We start from the raw sequence: 22,241 nt of genomic DNA, 5'->3' as shown, positions 1-22,241 counted from the left end.
ATCTTGCTATACAATATTCACGCACCTCAGCATCATAAACGAGTGGCAGGCTTGACTTTATTCATCAAAAGTCGTCACAGAGTTGAGATCGCGAGCTGCTGACAGAAAGGTAACTTACCTTGGCCAAGGAGAACTCCGAACAGAGAGCAGAGCAGCACTACACACGGACCCATTGAATGAGAAGAGATCCAGCTGGAAAAAAAATCCAAGCGTCCTAGAGCTCCGAGCTTTACCCGATGTTGGTTTTTCTGCAGGATGTGAGAATAAACCGCAGTGCTCCTTTAAAAAAGAAAGCCAGAGTCCGAGGATGTGATGGAGCTGAGTGAGTCGCAGTTGCAGCGTGACTGGAGGAACGAGCGTCTAATTATGGCGCTGTGAGGGGCGGGCTGGGGCCACGGACACCGACTTATTGCTAATCAAATCAGTTTTTTCTCCTCTCTGAACTTCAAATGAACGGCATTAATCGTGAGCTCATTTAAAGTTTATTACTATAAAAAATACAATTTGGCTCTTGGGGCTTCCAGACTGGTTATTATACCCAGAAGTGAGTTTATTCTGCAATTTATTGCCACAGTCTGTCAAGAATGTTTATACAAAACGCCTATCCTGCTAAAGTGTGTTATATGAGTGATGCGTTTGTGTGTGCGGGGAAAGTGTAAGACCTGAAATACTACCTTGGGTGATGTGGGCTGCCACATTTTTTATTTGCTGCAGGAGGAATTGCAAGTGTCTTCAGGCTACTGTGCTGTAAGGTTTGCATGCACACATGGAAATTGTCTTCCCATCAATGGCAAAGTAGACTTCTCTGTCTGTGACTAATGACTGTACTGATTACTCAACATCTGGAGTCGGTTTTGGGGTATTTTAAAAATCTGTTGTGGCTCTGTCCAGACTGTAAGCCTTGTAACCTTTTGGAGATCTCAGCCCAAGGAAAATCGGGGGAATCAAAGCATTCTCACTGCCACTGTCTGCAAATACCTGCATTCATTTGCTACCTCTGAGTTTGCTGCAGCTGAGGGAAGATGATCGATCAAATTAGAACCTGGCTCTGTGATGCATTGCCCCTTATATTTTAATCCCCTTTGCATCTGCACAATGGTAGCAAAGGTCCCTGTAGAACTATTATTGAGCACATTTTTTCTCCTCAGTTCTTACATTTCACAGCTGCACCAAAGAAAATGAGGCTTTTCCCCTCAAAGTTAATGAATTAAAGCTTTTGTACCGGTGCCACAGATGTGGGCTCACCGTCAGCCAAAGTGATCATTAACTGAGAGAGGGAGCTGAGTATAAACAAGCCACACGCACATGCATGCACACACACACGTCTACCAGAACTGGCAAGAAGTGGAGAAATAATTGCTAGACTGCATTATAAACATTTTGTACCAACTAAGGCCCTCTGCAAATTCAATCAGTCTACTGACTCTGGGCATGGTGACAAGAGAGAGGTTAAATGATCGTCTAATCAGAGCCATATGTCTCCACCACCAGTCTAGCCAGTCTAGAAACATCACCAGGGGCTTGATATCAGGACACAGGCGTACAGGAAGCCCACAAGTATATGGCAGTTATAAACGGGTAACAGCACTAATAAGTGGTGTGTGACAGGTCTCGTCTCAATCTCTGTGCTCCTCAGTCCACCAGTTTTCTGTTGGTAACTGTGCTGTGTTAACAGTCCTTCTATAAGACCACATTTTAATACACCAAACCAGTGTTATGTCTGTTTTGGCCCATTAAAATGCACAATATGCATTTATTAATTTTAAATTTTCCATCAAATTTTTATTTGTACCTTCCAGACAGCCACTTGTCTCTATTGACTGTGTAATATCACTACTGCAGAGCTGGTTAAGGGTAGTGGGAGTGGAGATTTAAGATTGAATTTTATGCTCTTTATCTTCCTTATTTAGAGAATGCAACTGCCTTTTTCAGCATCCACGATTCCACTTTTTCTTAACACAACCTACCTACATTAGTAGGTATTCCACCACAGCGAACATGTCTTTTATTTTTCTCTTCTGCTTTGCATAGTAAAGCACAAAATCATTTTTTGGATCAATTCTGCCACTCGACACTCCTGCGATTTAACTTTAACAACAGCTGATCTTCTACAAGTTGATATTAATACCTTAGCAGAATGAATGAAGGTAAGTAGGTAGGAACTAAAGTCAGAAACATTTCAGCATACCTTGAAATGTGATGTAGTAAATCAAGCAAAACATGCAAAAATACTTGGATTGTCCTGGAGATGTAGATATTTAAACTGTGCTTTAGGACCTCCATATACAGTATTTGGTTCCTGCAGACATCTATCTGTGGCAACCCCCCTTTGTTAAGTAATGGTTATCACAACAACAAAGAGCACCGCTTTAGTGCTGGCCTGTCCTTAATCTTATCTTAACTTCGTGTAATGTAGAAAACAGATAATAGGTCTTTGGAGGCCATATGGCCAAAGGAATGAAGAAGGCCCAAAATGAGAGCCAGACCAGTGCCAGGCTCCGCGCCTGGCTGCCTGGAGCCCACTGAACATCTGAAGGCAGCTCCTCATGCCTGCTAGCCTTCCAGAAATTACCAGCCCTCCTCCCCGCCTCCAATCAACATTTGGGTTTTAACAAGAAACAGCAGCGTGAGCTGACCTCCAAGCTCATAGGTGGAGGAAATTGGAGGTCACATTCAAACAGTGTTAATCTTGTTGTGGGGGGGTGCAGTACAGTTCCTTTGAAGTTCAACAAAGCTTGTCTTGCCACATCTGTGTCAATCAGCAGAGGGCCACTAACACAGGCAGGCAGTCAGACGGCTGCACTGTGGGGCCCAAAGGCCTTGTTCACCGTTAGTCCACACAACTGCAGAAACTTAAGGCTTTGCTTAACTGCGAAGTGTAACTTGTAATGAGGGTAATAATACTTTAAGTATTATTTGTAAGTAGGGCATTAATAGACTCCATTAACATGCAGTTAGAGGGTGAAGGATTTGTATAATATATCAAGTTTTATTGTACCCTGTAAACACCTGCAAATTGACTTGCATGCAAGCAGGTTTATGGCTACATGAAGTTCTGGCTCTGGGATATTCTAAGAAAAGATATGGAAGATGTATGGCTGAATTAAAATGATCTTAGAAAAAACAGCATCACATAACGTTTGCACTGTGCTTAGCTCTTATAAAATAATAAATAAATAAATACATAGATGAATAAATACAATTACACAGAAGGTTTACCTTTACAACATTAAATCTGCAGCTTTGCACGGTGTTAAAAAACAGCCCGACACATCAGACCAAGCAGAAATATCGCGTAATGATGTGTGACAATGGAACATCTTAAGCAGTCTGTGGTTTCATCAAACAGCTGATTCCTTTGATGTTTTCATTTTACTGGCCCCGAGGGGCCTCATAACACATCTTATTCCACATAAGATAGACCACAAACTTCAAAGCTCATGATCATCATCCTTCCTCTGATCACTGCTATATTTACACATCGAGAGCCAAACAGGAAGAACACAACAGACCTGACCACGCCATCGACTAGCTTCGTGCTGATGAAGCGACGTATCTGCAGACTTATCACTCAGTCTGCTCGCCCTAACAGCCAGTGTTTGTCCAATAAACACCTAAATGTGCTGCATGTGTGCACTTTTGGCATAAATCCAGTCTTAATATTCCAGCTTTAGTCAGAGAAAGAAGCTATTTCTTCAGATTCAGACTAAATATAGTTTAGTCCAGAAAAAAATATAACTAATTCGGTGCCTTGTATCATAGTTGTTTGCCTCCAAAACAATTTACTCCTTTTTGATGACCTGAAGGTAATTGCGTATCATAAATGATTGTGTAACACACCATATAATAGCTGGTGTTGGCAGTGTTGTCAAGAGTCTAAACGATTAAGAGGATTTGAGCTTTCATGCTACCGCCTCCTCTCCACCAGGACAGCTTGGCGCATCCTGGGAATCTGAGCATGTGCGCTGGGGCTTTGCAGGCTGGGATATATTGTCAAGCGATTCAGCAGGGGCGGTAGGTATCATCTCCAGTTTGATTTCTGGAAAGGTCTGGTAAGGGAAGATGATCCTCAGGTGCTCTTCAAACAGCTCCTTAAGCTTCCTGACCTCGGTGTCAGCCTGTAGAAGTAGAAGCAAGGATGGGGGCAAAACACATTATTACAAGGTGTCAAGAACTGAATAATACTGAGTAAAACAGTTCTTTCTACAGTACCTCACTGAGGACTGCACAGTCTCCAAAGATGAGCCTGATGTCTGATACAAACTCTGCAGGGCTTTGGTAGCACGGACTCTGCCTCGCCTCCAGTCGTTCCTTCACACTGGAAAGCTTCATTGGTCCCTTTATAGTCAGCCTGTTACTAGCACATACCTACAGTATTTAGAAAGGGAGAGATAATTAAAAAATAAAACTTTGAGGGAAGATGCTGAAGGAAAGTCATGATTAATATATCACAGTATTACATGTCAACACTTTGCACAAGAGGTTATGGACCCCCTCCAGACAATAAAACACTCAATAATTTGTGTTTGATATGCTCTTTCCACAAAAAAAGACTTAAATTATCTTGCTAAAATCCTTAAAATGACATCTACTCCTTCTCCCTCATTTGAAATTCCAGAAACTATTAATATGATTTCTCTGACTTCACTGAAAAGTCCATTCTCAGTGCTTATGAGCTGTAGTCTTCAAGTTTCCACATCGCACATGTGTAAGTTAAATACTGGACCAGGACTGGCTTCCAAGCTCGTTGTGATGTCACAAATCATGCTCGTAGGCCCGCCCCGTGAAATTAGACTTTGAATGAGCGCAGAGAAATTTTCCACTTTTCCAGTAAGATGAATATAAAAACATCCATCTAGTGTCAAATTCTGCACATGCATCATTCTGCACAGCGGAGCTCAAACATTCAACTGTCAGAACAAGCAGAAAAACACATTTTTGAGTGGAGGGTGTGCAGCTTTTACTCTCTAATTGTTAATGCTCATCCAATCTGTGCAACAAATCCTGCAAGCTCTGTCAGCAAGACAAATTCTCTCATATTTACAGTAACTGATTAAAGCTGCTCTGCCTCCGAGCTGTCATTTCTCTGTCTTTACTGATAAACACTGTATACTGCACATCATTAAAACTGCAGTCACAGTAATTTCATGTGACATTAATCCTGTGGACGTTTTGTCTGCAGTCAGCCAGGCTTCCAGACTCACCGAGGGGGACGCGGGCTCTTGAAAGTCTGAACTCAGGTCACTGCAAAACAAGTGCAGCAGCAGCCTCTCGCACTTCTGCAACGGTAGAGAGAGACATCCCACTTAATACATGTCAGCTGCGAGAGCACATACAGTTCTCCAATCTGTAGTCTATCTGCTTAGATAATCCTCTGATACTGAAACAAGGATCATGCTGGTGAAGCTTTTATCTGACGCTGATCTGCCTTGTGTCAGCCATAACACTGATTCTTAGCCGTTGTTAAATCTCTGCATCAAGCAGCGTCTTCTACTACACAATACAGTTGTTGGACAATAATAAACATGGTAGCTAGGCAAACAGTGATTAAGGCTGATGTATTAAAAGAATGTATCCACCCAGAATCTGCTCATGAGTATCACGCCCGCACCGCCTTTGGACTTGAAAGGTGGCTGCATATGTTTGTAGTTTTGTCCTCAAATGGAGTAGAGTGGAAACTTGTTTTCACAGTGAAGGGAAATCACGCATAGAAACTTCTAAAACCACTTCTGTGCTCTCCATCCTTATGCTACATATGTTCCAAATTGAGTTTTTTTTAGAGTTTTTCAGACGAGCCAATGAGTGAGCTAATCTGAGGGATTCAATTCAATTCAATTCAATTCAATTCAATTCAATTCAATTCAATTCAATTCAATTCAATACTCCTTTATTAGTCCCACGAGGGGAAATTCCAATATACAGCAGCATCAATAAAGTGTATAAAGTATTAAGTATATATAAGTATATAAGTATATGTATATTCATTGGACAGTATATTCATTCTGTCCAATGAAGGAGCAGGAGGGAGGGCGCTGTAACGTACAAACTATCATATGGACCCTCAAAACAAGCTCCGAAAGGCTGTCCATAAGGAGAGAGACAGAATGTGAGCATTCAGCCATATTTTGGGAAAATTTGTTCTTGCCATGGATGCAACTACAAAATGTACAGAGGTGAGATGTTTGTTATCCAAAAGATAGATTTTTGTCATTTTAATAATGATGATACTCCTGCAATCCTAATGATGCGTGTGTCGGTGCCCTGCTGTGCATATCTTTAACTGTCCTGCTGGAGGGAACAAAGTTATGGAGTTAAACTGAAACTGAACTGAATGAAGTTAAATGACATTGTTTACTGATGTTTTGCAAGATAATCAGAAAAAGCAGAACTCTCAACTTCGTGCCAAACTAACAATTTCTTATTATTTACAGTAAATCTACTGTATAATCTTTGCTATTGTTCTAAATGAAAAGAGTTCTGACTCGTTTGTCCTCAGGGGGAAATCCTCCTTCAGATTCTGGCTCCTTCTTCACTGTTCTGGCTCCTGGATGGCTTTCGTACTCCATCTCTGGCACTAACGGGTCACGGCAGAAAGAGCAGAACCATTCCCCGCTGAAACGAGACAGTCCAGAGACTCAGCACAAAAGCCAATAATCAGGAACATACATTAACAAGTGCACGGTGCTGCTGTCAGATGACAACCTTCTTGAACTGAGGGGTCTTTTTTCACTCCACAGAGCACATAACTCCTCAGTTCTACTACAAACATGAAAATCCCCCTGCTCCCTGAAAAAAACAAAAAAACATAAGTTATGGGGTTTCCATCTGAGACCAGCGATAGATAAATTTCCCCTGACAGAGCTTGCCTGGGAGATTTGAGGAGAGTTGGAACGTGGCACGAAAGGTGAAAAACCTTGGGACACTTATCGCAGCACAGCAGCTCTCCCCCAGTCTGACACACAGCACACAGGGCTTGATTAGAGTCCTCCAGCGGGGCTCGGTGCTGCTCCACCTGCTGTTCTCCTGCCGCTGAACGGATGGCATTCGGTGCATTAGTGTCACTCTGGCCCTGTGGACTGCTTGGAGGCTGCGGAGGACGATGGGGTTTGTCGTCTGTGCTTTGAAGAGGAGTTGGGACTTTGTTCCCCTCATCTTGGAGGCTGATTTGGGGTTGGTCACCTGTGCTGTCAGGGAGGTTGGCTCTTTGGTTGGCTTGTGTCTGAAATCCACAAACACACAAAAGCAAAAAGCAATCAATCTTTTTACCCATAGTAATCCAATAAAGGATTATTACTGACATTTCAGGAGCTCTCACTTTGGTTTTACCTCCAGTTAAAGAGGTTTAGAGAATCCCACTGTTTATGATCTTCCTCACCACTTATGTTTCTTTCCCCATCTGACTTCACCGTGTTTCCAGACATCTCCTATTGGTTGGTTATAATAACCAACAGAAACTATGGCTGCAAAAATAAGACCCAAGTGGTACTAAACTGCAATTTCCCTTTAAATTCGTACTCTGTGTCAGTCCAGTGCATCTAAAGCATTGGTTCCCAACCTTTTTCCTGCAGGGACGCCTTATCTATCATTGAGTCGACTGACATATCATATTCGATGCATAAGAATAACAGTACAGCACAGCTGATAAACTGAACTACTAGTCCAAGTAGTGAGTGAGTGATATTTTTGGGAACTTTTTATTCACCTCATTGTCATATAATTATACATACTTAATAGGCAAATGTGACAGATTTAGTGTTTTCTTCTCCCTGACGCTTGGCCATTGTTCCATTAGCTCTTTGGCCCCCAGGCGCCACTGTCGGCTGGCAGCCCACCGCTCCTGGTCTGCCGCGGAGGAAGGACTTACCAGGATGGGTTAAATGAGAACGAAGCATGGCATGTGCATGTTGTGTTGCGTGACTAATAAAGGATGTCTTAACTGCGTCCTTTCCTAATGCAGGATGAGGCTGTTGAGCAGAGAGTGGAGGTTCTGTGAGTGTAGTTTGTGTTGAGGTTTATGTTTTAAAAACTAATCTAAATTTCAAAAGGAACAATTCAATGTAGTTTTCTTCACATGAATGAATAAAATGCTGAGATACAGGCTTACTGTGTTTTTTAAAAAAGGTTCTCTTACACCCCTTAAAATCAAGAATACCTCAACCCCCTGTGAAGTTTTGGCTACCCCTAGTGGACGTCAGGACCCCCAGGTTGGGAAGCAGTGGTCTTTGGTATATATGGAATAGTTATTGGATTGTAATAACAATAACTTGCCCCCTTACATAGCTACCATCATCATCTGGCTCATCTTTGATGACTATGACGGGCCCTGGTGACGACCTCCGTCTTTTTTTGACAGCTGGGCCCACTTCTCCGCTAGCCTGGGGTGTGCCTGGAGGTTTCCAGGAAACAGTCCTTGGGGGCAAAGCAAGAGCCAATTAAAATAAAGCAAAATTCCCAGGAGAGACTAATGGCACAAAGGGCGTTATATGAAGGCAGAACTGTTCAGACACTGATAGAAAGAGAGAGCATGTGAGTGTGGGCGCAGCTGTCTCACCCTGGTTTCTCCTCCTGAGATACAGCAGCGTACCCCGGTGAATCCTGCTGTCCTTGCACTTCAGAGAAATAAAATGTGTGTTTTCCTCCATTAGGAATAGAGCTATAAATGCAGTAAAAGTAACAATGACACTGATGACACAGACGTACCGTTTCTGTGTGGCACAGAAGGTGGAAGACTGTGGGGATAGTTTGGTTTCAGGATATACACCGGACCACCAGCATCACTCCTTGTATTCAGATATGGGGGCTCAATCTAGATAAAGCATTACATGTCAGTGACTACATTGTAATTACAAAGTATATCAATCCAGTTTACAGGTGGAGTCACTTGCCGTGTGTCGTGATTGTGGACTGACGCCACCGTTGATGGGCAGCGGTGTTATATGGGTGTGCAGAGGTGGAGAGGAAAATACGTCCATAGGTTTGGGTTGGTAGCTGGAGCTGCTTCCCATCCCCCTCAGAGGCTGCAAACGACGCAAGGAGAAACAGAGAGATAACTACAAATGCTGCCATCATTTTCAGTGGAAATGAAACGATGCTCATTCAGTTCTCAGTGGCTGGCTGTGTGGGTCGATGCTCAACTGCCATCAACCAGAACACAGAGGACTAAACTGCAAAGTTCGCTGCCTGAGCCGTATTTTTGCTCTACTGTAGCTCACAAGTGCAGCTAATCTTTGCCCTCTGACAGAATGAATGACAACATACTGTATAGTATTTCTATTAAACATTTAAATGCATGTGTCCAATATAGTTTAGTTCAGACACACTTAAAGGACCCACAGTATAATCGTTTTAATGCATAACATTACACTACAATAACACACCACTTCCATTCACACAAGCTTACTTTAAAGACCCCAAAAACTGGTTACTGGTTACTCTGAGCAATGAGGTCATATATTACCATGAAAGTTCCTGCTGATGTTAGAACAGTTTTCCTTATATTACAGGACATTACATGTCAATAATATCTGATAAATCCACATCCACACACTGCATTTTGAGTGTTAAACAGTGCTTAGCTAACCCTAAGTCATGGAACCTTAATGTTATAAAGAAATACTTTAATCCTAACCGCATGTTACAGAATTCAGCAGCCACTGCTTCTGCAAACCTTCCAGGAAGCCATTAGTTTTACTGCGTTTCACAGCAGTGTGAAAACTCTTCTCATCAGCTCAGCTTTTCCAGTCATCAAAATGACATGAATCTTCACTTAGAGACGATGTTAACAATACAAAAACCTTTGACAAAAATAAAGGCAGATATGCTGCACGCTTGAAATTATAGACTTATGAAGAATAAAGAAATACAACAATACCCGGAGCACAATCTGAAAGCCGCCTACAGCAGGACTACAGTGTGACTGCACTGATTCGTAGGTAAACATGCAAAAACGCTGGTTAATTCTTTACTAGTGAGAACATCTGAGAATTCGTTATGCAGCTCTAACAGCTTGTTCACATCAGTATATATGACTTTTGTCTACACTTCACACGCCAGCATTGTCCTGTGAATAAGCCTATACTTCAGAGCTGGAGCCAAAACACCCTGTGAACTAGACTAAACAACTTGGATGACGAGATATTATCAACTCCTTCTTATGGAATCTTGGGTCCGTCCTCTGTCACATGTTGGCTGCAGTTGCACTGCGGATTTTTTATTTCATGATTTAGAGTCATAAGCTTGTCCAAGACTAAAATCACTCTTGACAAGGAAAGACATAAATTGCCCAGGATCTGAAGGCTGTCAGCTCTATTTAGGACAATGCCATCTGCTGTCTGTGCTTGTTAAGAGGGCTTGTCAGTCAAACGAACATGAGCACACATGCTCGCTAACACACAGACACACACACTAACCTGGGGTGTAAACCCAGGGCTCGGTAAGCTGCTAGTTGGGCTGACGTGGCTGGGAGGAGGCACCATAAACCTGCGGCCTGGTTGGGGAGGCATACTGTAGGATGGAGAGCCTCCTTGCAGGGGCCCCGGGACGGTTCGCTGCAGTCGGACGCTCTGGTACCACGTCCAGGGTGGAGGAGGCGGTTGGGGCTGCCAGTGAGCCTGAGGGTTTAGCTTCTCCACCTGCATCTGGAGCTGAGCCAGAGTATTATGGGGCGCTCCCAGGGCAAAGCTGTGGGGCGAGCCTGAGGGGGCCTGCCCAGGGCGGGAGAGCTGATGAGGGATACCCTGAAAACCACCCAGCTGGTGGGATGGTACACTCTCCACCACTAAAGAGCCTGGGGGAACATACACACAGAGACAGGAGGAGCATAACAAGTAAGGGTGAAAAATACACAATACAGAAAAAAATTCTGCAGAGAACAGAAAAAAAAAAACTGAAAGAGGAGGTTTGGGCAGCAATGAGGTAGAAAGTTTGGGAAACTTTGGAATTATTAAGGGAGAAAACACCAAGTAGGGATGCAACTAATGATAATTCTATCAGTTTAGTTACTGATTAAATGATGAATAAATCTGTTAAGGTCTGGACCTGCTGACTCCTTCTGAGGTTCAACATCCTTCATGCAAGTGACTAAGGAGAACCAGCAAATCTTTGGCAAGTCATGGTGTGATTTGCAGACAGAAGACAGTTGCAGCAAGCGATGGAAATACTTCAGATTTATTCCATCCCAGAATCAATCATCCTCTACCCACTGCGTGAATGAGATGACAAGCAGCCAGCCCCGCGTGCAACAATGAAAAGGGATTTTGGGAAAACGGTGAAATACAAAAGGGGCTGGTGTGTGGTGGAAAACCTCTTTTGACACGGTGTCTAGGCACACTGCATGTGTAATGTTTTTTATCCCATTTTATTGTTTTGTTCGGAAAGCATAACTACAGAATCATAGAGAGACTCTCGAGGGGCAAATAAGCGGAGCATGTGACTGATGCAACGAGCGCTAGGTTTTTTAACAGTTTTAACGTGTTTGTTGTCACGCTTGTCAAATAATCCATCCAGGGTAGCCTTAGTTGGAACATTTGTGGAAATGATCAGTGTGGCCTTGTGTGGCAGATCTTGTGGCAGCAGTTCAAAGATATTCTTATCCAATAATAAGCTACAGACCAATATGGTGAGGTATACAAGCATCAAAAGCTGCCCAAGCAGAAAAATGACAAATAAAGACAGTGTCCAGACTCAAAGAAATACACTGTCAGGGTTCAAAGCTGACAGAGATATCTGTTTGTGTCTTACCCAGATCAACATTAGAGGCCCAATAAGAGGATCGACACTGGAAGCGGACAGTGGTCTGCGGCACAAATGAGGTACTACATTTTGTCCGCAGGAGGTTTCCAATCTGAAACAGAATCTGCAACAGAAGGGGCTTTATTAATAATTTTCAGAGGAGGACACTTGTGTGTTACAAAAGGCATATGTTCCCACTTCATCACGTCCAAGACAGACCAGACTCCTAACTGGCGTTCAGAGCTGAGCTGAGTTTCGTGTTGGGAAAACAAGGCTGTGATGAGAAACTGTTGAGCGGAAAAACGATCAGACGAGCCTCACCAAACGTTTACAGTACAGCAGGGCCGTGCCCCCGTTCCTGGCCGTGGCCCATTTGGTGAAGCTGATGACATGATCCAGGTGTCTGGATAGATAGCCAATGTCCTCCTGTTGCTTTCGCAAGACACTCTCGTGATCTTTTGTTACAGCCTGGAAAACATGAATAAGTGAACATCTGCAGTATTCAAACAGCTTGAGGGTATGCGCTCTGGGCCTCGGGGCAAAACAGTCAACTGAGCTTGCAAGTAAGTAACGCTCTAATGGAATCAACACCACAGATACAGGTCTGCAGCATGTGGTAAAACTAATACATAAGCTTTGTTAGACATTCAAAACATGTTGTCATACCTCGAGTTGATTAATGAGCATCTTGCCCTTCTTGTTAATCTCGAGAATCAAACTGCAGATGGATTTCTTTATTTCGCTGTGGACAGACGAGCGGTTCTGATCCACCTGAAGAAGTCTGAAAAACACGCACAAAGGCGACCAGTAAGTCTTCAAATTACACGTGAAAAATCAGAGAGCACACATGACAATTCAGAGACATCTCGCTACTACTGGAGGTAACGAGACTCAGAGGTCAGACAGAAGTTCAAAATGTTCTTTTTTCCTCTAAACAGTTCTGTAAACTATGAGTGCCTTCAACTTTTGTTTGCACTTTGCGGTCTTGACATAAGCGATCTTGTGGTATGTGGAAATACATACCCATTGTTTATGGAGTTTGATACCTCTTCAATCAGTTTCCTCTTCTCCTGCAGCTGATGGGTCATGGTCTCCATATGCTGCTTGTGGTTTTTATACGCATCCTCCAGGAACTGGTAGCTAATCCAAACAGAACATGAAGTCAGTGGATACTGTATAAGAAGTCAGTGTTGTTTACATAGAATTAGTGCTCTGCTACTGTAATTTAATTATTCTATGCTCAGCTGGGTCATATGGAGGATATACAGCAACACTCCTAAAACTAAATAAGGGTGAAGTGACACTTCGGCCCAATAATTACATCAATACATGGCTTTTTAACGTCAGATAGTTATATTTATGTTAATCACAGCTGCACAGAATTGCTAAGTGTAATGTCAAATAAAGGTGGAATTCACACACAGGCGTATGAACCATTTGTAAATTGTAAATTGTATCAACCAGTTGTAAATTGTGTCGTACTTATGGTCCTTGTGCTTGACGAGCTGGCAGTCTCGACAGGTTAGCAGGTCACAGGTCTCGCAAAACAGCTTCAGTGGCTCCTGTTTGTGGATGTCACAGAACATCGGCCTCTGAGCCGACACACCGTGGACCTCTGGAAAACAGCAGAGAGTTCATCATTTAGTCCTTCGATCTGGGCGCGTGACAATAGCTGTTCCATATATTGTCAGGGCAGCGTGTTGTAGACCATTGCACTCAAGCTATCGCTAAAGGTCATGCTAATAGTAACTGATTTCAATGAATGCATGCGTAAGTGCAGCATTGAGTATATTTTTCAATATACAGGCTTAAATATTGTTCTTCTAGAAGGTTCCTACCAACTGGCGACTAATGTCTGGTCTGCCATTTGACACTCTTAGTAATAACCATTTGGCCTCTTTTCAAACTACGCATCTAAATATTTTAACCTAATTTGAATTCTGCTGCACTTAATGAGAGATACTAAACATGTTCCATTATTTAACTGAGTGAAAAGGTTTTTAATTTGCACACACGGCCACAAAATTGCTTTAAAACTGGGTAAGATGAGAGATATTTATGTAAAAATACATATTTATCATTTGGGTGATTAAAACTCCTCTAGGGTGGCGATGTTAAAGCTTAGCGTTTATGTTAAAACAATGGCAGAAGTAGGCAAGAGTGTAAAATATTGCTGTAAAACCAAGTGTTGAATAAAATAAAGGAAATTTACACTAAACCGAGCAAGGTGAGACATCTGCAGCACTGATCCCATTACATCTGTTTCCTCTGTCATGGAAACACCACGAGCATTTCACATAAACAAAAGACATCAGAGGTACCCCGTGACACTTCTGCCTTCTGTCTGATGGTGTGGTCTCTGGTGAATTTGACTCTTTGGTGGGCCTCCACACAGGTGGCACAGAGGTACTCCACACAGTTCACGCAAAAGCCAGCAGCTTCAGTGTTGTCATCACAGGTCATACAGAGCTGCAGGGAGATGAGACAGAGGCTGAAGGTCGTAGGTAGGCAGAGGAGGAGCTGCTGGAGAGATGCCAGGTCTCGTTTGATCAATGCACGTTAAATTAAATCACATCTGGGAAAATGATGTCAGAAATATGGAAGCCATGACAGTCACGAACCAGTAACAAGGCCGCCCCCCTATGGCAAAGCATTCTGTCACTAACCTGGACCGTCCTCTCCACCGTGCTGCTGGGCGCCTCAGCTGAGTCCTTCACAAACACGTTCTCCATCACATCCACCTCCATGCACTCCTGCCTGCACACCGGACAGCGGATCACGTTCACTGGGACGACAGAAGCACACGTGTTGGTTTGCATCAGTAAGGCTGGATTCCCATGTGACACAGCAGATGTTTAAAGTCAAAAGGTAGCCAGTGTGCGCAAAGTGCATGCCTTTACACACAGCAGCCTTGCAGAGCCACCATCAGTTTTCACTTTATTACACGCAAGGGAGACGAAAAGCGACCCGTGGTGGTTGTTTGTAAACAAAGTGACTCACGTGGTTTGGTCGCCCTGTCAACCCGGGAGTTTGGCGGGTCCGCCATGGCCAAATTCCTCGAGGGCGAAGGCAAACATTTCTTGCAAAAAGAGTGCAGGCACGGCAGAAGTTTGGGCTCCCGACTGTGAAAGTTCAGGTGGCAAACGGGGCAAGTGTCTAGGTAATTCCGGCCGCTCACACATGACTTTTCCTCTGGTGCCGGCATGCTCTCCGCTTCGTTCTCCACGACGATGACAGCCGCGTCCCCCGCCTCCTGTTTTTCTGTGCGTCCCTCCATCTCTGCTGCACTTTTCTCCTCCCGTTAGATTTCTCTGCGTGTACAACATGTACAGGTAAGCAGAGCAGGCTCAGTCATTTCACCCGAGAGGAGCATCTTCCTCCTCACACCTGCATTTCCGTCTTCACCCTCATCCCTTTTCAAACACTAATTACGCAAACGCTACCTTTTCGTCAAACGCCTGGCGCACAAACCTGTAGCGCTGAAGCTAAAAACACAATACCGCCGCGCGAGATTGTCGCCCGCTCGCGTGCCCGCAGATGTTGCTCAAATTGCACCGCACGAGCTCGTTGCGGCACGAGAGGGGTGGGGTCAAACGATGCGCGTTCTGATGAGAGGGACACTGAGTGGCGGGATTGAGGACCGACGCCAGCGGTCAGAGGCTGTCTGTCATGTGCTCGTTGCTCCGAAAGTTAGTGCCTTACTCACCGGTTAAGGCTTTTAAAGTACCACCGCTGTGCTCCATTCGGCAGGTAATATCGTGTTACACCTCTGGTAACGTTACAATACATTACATTTTGCATTTCTTCTGACCTAAAAACAGCAGTTAGTGATCATTGGGACCTACATGGCATCACCACCACTAATAAAACAATTATAGTATAACAAAACAAAACAAATAAATAAAATGAAACTTGTGTTCTTTAAGGGCCATTAATCAATTAACAGTTTTCTCAAAAATGAACGCCTGAAGGTGCGTAAAGTCTATCACAGCAAAAATCAAGTTGAATTCCATTAATGACACCTTTGTTGGGATTGTAATGGCATAATGGCAACATTATGATTGATGGGATATGATTTTTTATGTGCAATGCAGTAACTAAGATCCACTGTGATGCTGACTCACTTTATTCTTTTATTTATAAAACATATAAGAGTTAAATTAGTTTGGTACTTCATTCAGTGAGCTATATTTCAACTACCATAATAAGAACAATAACAGCAATAATAACATTAATAACAATAACAGCATGCCTGTTTAGTTGTAGCACAGAATGTTGAAAAGTTGGATAACATTTGCACAAGATCACGAAATGTGGGTAAACTTTTCATCCTACTGGTGGAATTAATCTCTCATGTGAGAAAAACTCTGTCTAAAACCACCTAATGTCCACTGGGTTCATTACCACTGTCCACCTGTTCAGGTTTGACTCCGTCTTAGTAAGAAGCCCCTAACATAAGTGCATGGAAGTTAAAGTTGCAGCGTTCAAGGTTCATGGCCATTCAATAAATAACCCATTAGCCAGCAGAGAGCAGTTGAGTTTATCCACATTTTCACATGAATCTGACTGCAGAGAGCCACAGAATCCCCCTCAGCGATGGGAACCATATTCCACTGCTGGGACTGGGCACCTACGGGGACCCTCGAACGGTGAGAAGAATATAATGTGTGTGTTTGCAGATTTGTGGTTGAGCTGGGCTTGTTAGGACAGCTGGTGTTTATCACTAGCAGTGATTGGATAAACATTAACAGGAGTTTTAAATGCCTCTGTGGTATGTGAATTACCTTTCCAAAGGGAATGCATATTTGCACAAACTGCAGCACAGCTCGCTCAAAACTGGGTCAAATGATATTTACGTGTTTGTGGATTTCCAACAGACACCCAAAGGCACTGCGCTGGAATGTGTCAAGCTGGCCATAGATGTGGGTTACAGGCACTTCGATGGGGCATTGGTGTATTTCAATGAGCACGAAGTGGGTCAAGCCATCAGAGAGAAGATCGCCGATGGAACAGTGAAAAGAGAGGACATCTTTTACTGTGGAAAGGTAATAAGTTATGTCAAGAAATGTCATGCAGTGTCGGAATCTGTATGTTTTTCTGAAGGCTTTTGCGCACTGTGAACAGTTTCGTGGAAGCAGTGCTTTTCCCATTGTCAATTTCATTTTAATACATTTTTTAAAGTACTTCTGTATTATCTTCCTCAGCTGTGGAATACCTTCCATCCACCAGAATTGGTGAGACCTGCCTTGGAGAGGACCCTGAAAACCTTGAAGCTAGACTATGTCGATCTTTACATTGTTGAGCTTCCTATGGCCTTCAAGGTTTGTATATTTGACACATATAGATGCCAGTTTACCAGCCAGCAGCCTAGTGCCTGAACATTGCCCTTATTCACTATCACAAAGGTGATGTGTAGTTTAATCCAAATCATTTAACTTGATTTTTTGAATTTTAGCCTGGGAATGAGTTCTATCCAAAAGACCAGGATGGAAAATACATCTACCACCACACAGACCTCTGTGCAACATGGGAGGCGAGTTCTGTTAAATTCACAGTGAATCTGATATCAGTCCTGCTGTTTGATGACTTTGAACACCTTTGCTCTTCTCCTGTGGTATTTTCAAGACATATAGTTTTCTAACTTAATGTATCTCTGTTAGACTTTTGTTTCACATGTTTACAAGTACTCTTAAACATGGAAGCATTATGAAAACAGGTGTAAATGCATTTATGTCAGTGGGGATTGGCCAAAAAAATTCTCCATAATGGTAATAGTAATTCCATAGTTTCTGCATTGGATTTAGTTTGTGTATTAGTGTATTAGCTATTAGCTGTATATGAATGCCTTCCAAGAAAATATGGAAGTAATAACAATAAAATAAGGACTCAAGATAAACGACGTTGAAATCAGCATGCGATATTCCTTCATACTTGAGAGCTGATGCCAGAGCATTCTCTGCTGTAAGCATCTGTCAAGGACAGTGTCGTAAAGCTGCGTTCAAAGATCTGTTTTTTCCTCCTCACCGTGCTTTACATTTTTTCGCCACTATCTCAGTAGGCCTGTAAAGATAATCACTATCAGTCACTGTGAGGATGTAAATCTTTTCTTCTCAACAGGCTTTAGAGGCGTGCAAAGATGCAGGGCTGGTTAAATCTCTGGGAGTCTCCAATTTCAACCGCAGACAGCTGGAGCTGCTGCTGAATAAACCCGGCCTCAAACACAAACCTGTATCCAACCAGGTGACCCCACCTCGTCTGCTTAGGGCCGCTTTTCATACATTCAGGCTATTGCAAATGTTCTGCTTTCCATTCAGCAGATGCTACAGATAGAGAAGACAGAGAAATAATCGGACTGTTTGACATTTATTCTGTGATCTAATTATGGTTGATGAAAGGAGTTACCATTACTTGGTGACATGACTGGAATCAGTTTCAACTTTATCATTATCCATTTAGTTTTCAATGCAAACATCCCCACATTGAAACACGTCCCACTTACAGTACATAGTATGCTTAATATTCAGCAGACTTAGATGAATAACATTTTTCTTTCCATTCCAACCTGACTTTGTTCCAGCTAGTAAGAGCATAGTGTGCTAATTGTCTATTTTCTTCTTAATTCCCTGTAGGTTGAATGCCATCCATATTTCACACAGCCCAAGCTTCTGGAGTTCTGTCGTCAGCATGACATTGTGATTGTTGGCTACTGCCCAATTGGCTCCTCCAGAGATGCATCCTGGTATGTAAGTTTTAAGAGACATGCAGCTTTCAAGGCCAGTGTGATATTTCTAAAAAGATGTTTTTGACAGCTGGTATTTTGTGATGTTTTGTTCCTCCTGGTATTGTATTCATGGAAGGGAGAAAAAGGATTTTTAGACATCATATAACACAAATCTCTGTGACACTTGAACAAAAACAGGGAAACGCTGGTCAGTCATTACGGTTTGAATGAGGAATTGAGCAATTCAGCTAACTGAATGAGACAATATGGAACGAACTTAACCTCGCTCGTTATCGTTTGGCAATGTCCAAAATTAAATAGAAAACAACATCTGTGCAACATGTCAGCCTGGTATGTGACCATGCAACATTACTGTTACCAAACCCTCAGCGCTTAGGGATGCTCAACTTAATAGCTTTCCTGGCATTATTTGTGTTTTCTTCTGTCTCTGGTTTAGGGTGAATTTGAAATGTCCTCCCCTGCTGGAGGACGAACTGCTTGTGTCCATTGGGAAGAAGTACAGTAAGAGTAGTGCCCAGGTGGCTCTGCGCTTCAATGTCCAGAGAGGAGTCGTCGTGATCCCCAAGAGCTTCAGCCCCGAGAGGATCAAGCACAACTTCCAGGTGGGTTTAGCAAAATGCTATATTGTGGCCACAGTAAATGCATTAGTCAGCAAGACAAGTTATGGTGCCACACTTCATGTATTATATTCTTTTCAGGCATTTTAAAACAAATCATACCTGTTTTTTGCAGATATTTGATTTTTCACTCACTGAGGAAGAAATGAAAGCCGTTGAAGCACTGAACAAAAACATCCGTTTTGTGGAGCTGCTGATGTGAGTATAAGCTTTGAGAGGAGAAATTAGTTGAACCTAATATTGTACCAAATTTTTATGGAAAGTTGTAGTTTGTGCTAGAATGCATTGTAGATATGATGATGAATGTATTTTTTGTTCCAACACAGGTGGAGTGATCATCCAGAGTACCCATTTCATGATGATTATTAATTCTTTTCATATTTTGTGATGTGCATAAAATACTGCCTTAAACCTTTCAGTAAAATGATTCAAACAAACACCGACTGTGACTCTTTTCAACATCTTTACTTCACCACTAAAGTTTGCACTGGTGCATTTTCACAGTGAACACTAGAGGGCTCTATCTCGTAGTAAATGAACAGGGCAAATCTTGTTAATGTATACCTTCACGCTTAGCACCGCTCAGATGTTTGTTGTGCAATTCATGTGGATATTTGCCCCCATGATTTGTTGAAACAGCCACCCTGATTTGTCTTTACAGAGCATTTCAGATACATCTGCGACTAAGGGCCACATCATCACTATATTTAAGTTTGAAGATTGCCTCAATTAGAAAATGAAAGCAGTTTAAGTCCTTCTTGGGCAGTGCTGCTTGTGTGTTGACAGTCTTACAGGGAAAAAGTAAATCTTGGTCAAGTTTCTTTATGTATAAAGCAGAAACCAAAGTCCTGTACCGCGTTAAAGGCAAAGCTAAGAAACAACACAGATAACAGCCTGAACATAACAGGTAGTGATGCAAGTTCAACGGCCAAAAATATAAAGGTGGTCTTCCAGGGATGGAAAGGTTTCAGTTTCTGTGTTGTGATGGATCTCAAAAATAAAGAATAGCTCTGGGTGAAACAAATTCAAATGCATGTTGTTTGGAGGTGATGTTAAGCATCTTTGGAAACTAGTAAGCCAATTTGAAAAAAAGCTAACAATAATTTTCATTATCATTATAATATTTATGTTGGACGTCAATGTTGTATGGATTCAGCATTTGCTTTGAGGTGTCATGGTATCAGATTAACTAAAACAATTAATTAATAAGAAAATCAATCAAACACAAGGACCAACCCCCTGTGAACCGAGCTGACTAGATTTGCTGGATGTGACATCATTTTTTGCTGCAGTGTCTTTATAATTCTCACAGATGCAATGAGGAAATATTTGCTCATCACAGCTTCTGTTGCGGCATTACTTTAGCATGCTCGGCATGATTCGACATTAACACCACGTCAAGAATGAGGAGGGTGAACATATATATGCTTAAATATTTGCGAAAATATGATGTTTTTACTGAGTATTTACTCATTGAGGTGGTCTCAGTATAAACATCTGTTGTACTGCTGTCCAAACATCATAGCCCCTGAGGAGTTCATGTACTGAGAGACATCTCTGTGTTAACGTACCGGAGGGGTGGTGAAGAACATAAATACACTGAGTCATGTTAAAAACTATCAGACTGATGTACTGCAGGTTTGATAATAGAGATGACTGTCAAAAAATCTGACAATGGCTGACCTGCTTTAGGTTTTCTTGCACAAACTAAATCTAAATAAACTAAATATAAACGAGAAGTACATGAATTTAATCAGATCAAATCTGTTATGCAGGTGTTGACACACTGTGTAATCTTTGTGTTCACAGCTATTACCTACTTCATCATGGCTGGTTTTCCTCCAGCCTTCAGCCTTTCATTTCTCCTTTGAGCACTCATGCAAAAAACGCATTTGTTACTAGGATACTCCTTACTTGAAAAGACCCCTCTTGAAAAAGGTCTGAGTAAATATTTGTATATGCACTGTTGATTGTTTGATTTTGCAGGCACCTAAAAATGGGGAGAAACAGTGGAGTTGTATTCATCTGGTCATCCCTCCAGGTTTGATCTACAAAACATGCACTCCATTTAAACTATCTGCACTTTACTTTGACTGAACACAAGTTAGCAGCGTTGCAATGCAATATTAAAGCAACATTATGCAAGCGTTGGTATTTTTTGAGATTTGGCACCCTCTACAGGTTCAGATTGCAATTCTCTTCCACACCACTGTCATACAGCTGTACATGTTTATTTGTTCTGATCATATTACTTATGATCAAAAACCAGCGAGGCGACAATTTTGCCTTCTCAGTGTCTGTCTTGCAGCCTTTTATGTAAAGGAGCTCTTGGAAACAACTAAGATCCAGTCCAAAATTTCCTTTTTTTAGGCCTCTTGGTTGGTCATTCTCTCTTTCTCACCTAATTACCTCCATCAATGTCCTTTATGATCTCTTTACCTCTGCTCATGATGTCTGTAGAGGCTGCTAAGCACGGTTCTGTTGCCCATAGCAACGCCACTACCAGCCAACATTTGCTACTGTGGGCCTGAAAACCTTCCCCTCCCAGCTCACGAGGTTCACATTAACACCCTCCAGTGCTCCCAGCTTCCAGTCCTGTCCAGGTAGAGTCGGCTAGCTGCATGGCTAACTGAGCTAACTATAGCCAAAGGCAGTCAGTTAGTTGTCTGTCCAGCAGGAAACTCAGTGCAGAGAGTTGAGTCAGAGCAGCCAAAGAACATCATAGACACAAATATTTTTTCCATAAAATATGATCCAGTTTCACCGACATAGCTGATGGTGTGTGCTTACTGCTCAAGTTACATTGTTCAAGAACAGGTGTTCAAGGTGAAGAGTATAAATCAGAGGTGCCATTCTTCCCATTAGAAGTCAGTGCAGAATCAAAATGATTTTGAGGTAAAATAGTTACGTAATGTTGCGTCAATCATTAACAAGCCCTGTGAGTGAGTTCCAACAACGTCTAAACAGCTGTGGGTTACATTTTAACTCCTCATGCAAGGAGACCTTAAACCAGATGCTTTCACACATTTACTTTAACAAGCACATTTGAGTTTGATGTGAAGTGACGCGATGGACGCTTCCTATTGAACAGACGATAATTTGAGCAGTGACCTGTGGCCATACAATCATAGAACAGCAGGAAGCGGCAGACA

General features: G+C 42.4%; 3 protein-coding genes across 5 annotated transcripts in view; 1 reads left to right on the top strand and 2 right to left on the bottom strand.

Moving 5' to 3' along the window:
* Positions 1-373, bottom strand: part of fbln1 (fibulin 1) — a 29,385-nt gene extending 29,012 nt beyond the window's left edge. Inside the window, exon 1 of one of the 2 annotated variants that reach the window (XM_070972772.1) lies at positions 119-373. In XM_070972772.1, coding sequence (XP_070828873.1) covers positions 119-173 — 55 coding nt within the window. In that variant the 5' untranslated portion in view covers positions 174-373. The remainder of the gene's footprint in view (positions 1-118) is intronic. The other variant, XM_070972771.1, reaches the window with a different exon arrangement.
* Positions 374-2,972: 2,599 nt separating this feature from the next.
* Positions 2,973-15,261, bottom strand: LOC139337170 (transcription intermediary factor 1-alpha-like). The gene is made up of 18 exons (XM_070971628.1): positions 14,731-15,261; positions 14,397-14,515; positions 14,052-14,199; positions 13,213-13,345; positions 12,754-12,870; positions 12,397-12,511; positions 12,052-12,198; positions 11,740-11,854; positions 10,410-10,786; positions 8,886-9,017; positions 8,701-8,806; positions 8,552-8,609; positions 8,277-8,409; positions 6,867-7,219; positions 6,483-6,612; positions 5,205-5,279; positions 4,213-4,368; positions 2,973-4,118 (listed from the first exon to the last, which is right to left on the bottom strand). Exons 1-18 carry the CDS (start codon positions 15,005-15,007, stop codon positions 3,903-3,905), a joined length of 2,907 nt encoding a protein of 968 aa, XP_070827729.1. The 5' UTR covers positions 15,008-15,261; the 3' UTR covers positions 2,973-3,902.
* Positions 15,262-16,236: 975 nt separating this feature from the next.
* On the top strand, positions 16,237-19,472 carry LOC139337640 (aldo-keto reductase family 1 member D1-like). Of its 2 annotated transcripts, XM_070972328.1 has the most exons (9): positions 16,237-16,379; positions 16,608-16,775; positions 16,935-17,051; positions 17,186-17,263; positions 17,848-17,970; positions 18,360-18,469; positions 18,909-19,074; positions 19,205-19,287; positions 19,416-19,472. In XM_070972328.1, the coding sequence occupies exons 1-9, from the start codon at positions 16,287-16,289 to the stop codon at positions 19,456-19,458; spliced, it is 981 nt and encodes a 326-aa protein (XP_070828429.1). In that variant the 5' UTR covers positions 16,237-16,286; the 3' UTR covers positions 19,459-19,472. The 2 variants fall into 2 exon arrangements, with proteins under 2 accessions (XP_070828429.1, XP_070828430.1); XM_070972329.1 differs by lacking the exon at positions 17,848-17,970.
* The last annotated feature ends 2,769 nt before the right edge of the window (positions 19,473-22,241 follow it).

This window comes from Chaetodon trifascialis, chromosome 10, assembly GCF_039877785.1.
Source record: "Chaetodon trifascialis isolate fChaTrf1 chromosome 10, fChaTrf1.hap1, whole genome shotgun sequence".
Classification (NCBI taxonomy): domain Eukaryota; kingdom Metazoa; phylum Chordata; class Actinopteri; order Chaetodontiformes; family Chaetodontidae; genus Chaetodon; species Chaetodon trifascialis.
The sequence above is the reverse complement of the archived record's forward strand: the minus strand, read 5'-3'. Positions and strand labels throughout refer to the sequence as shown.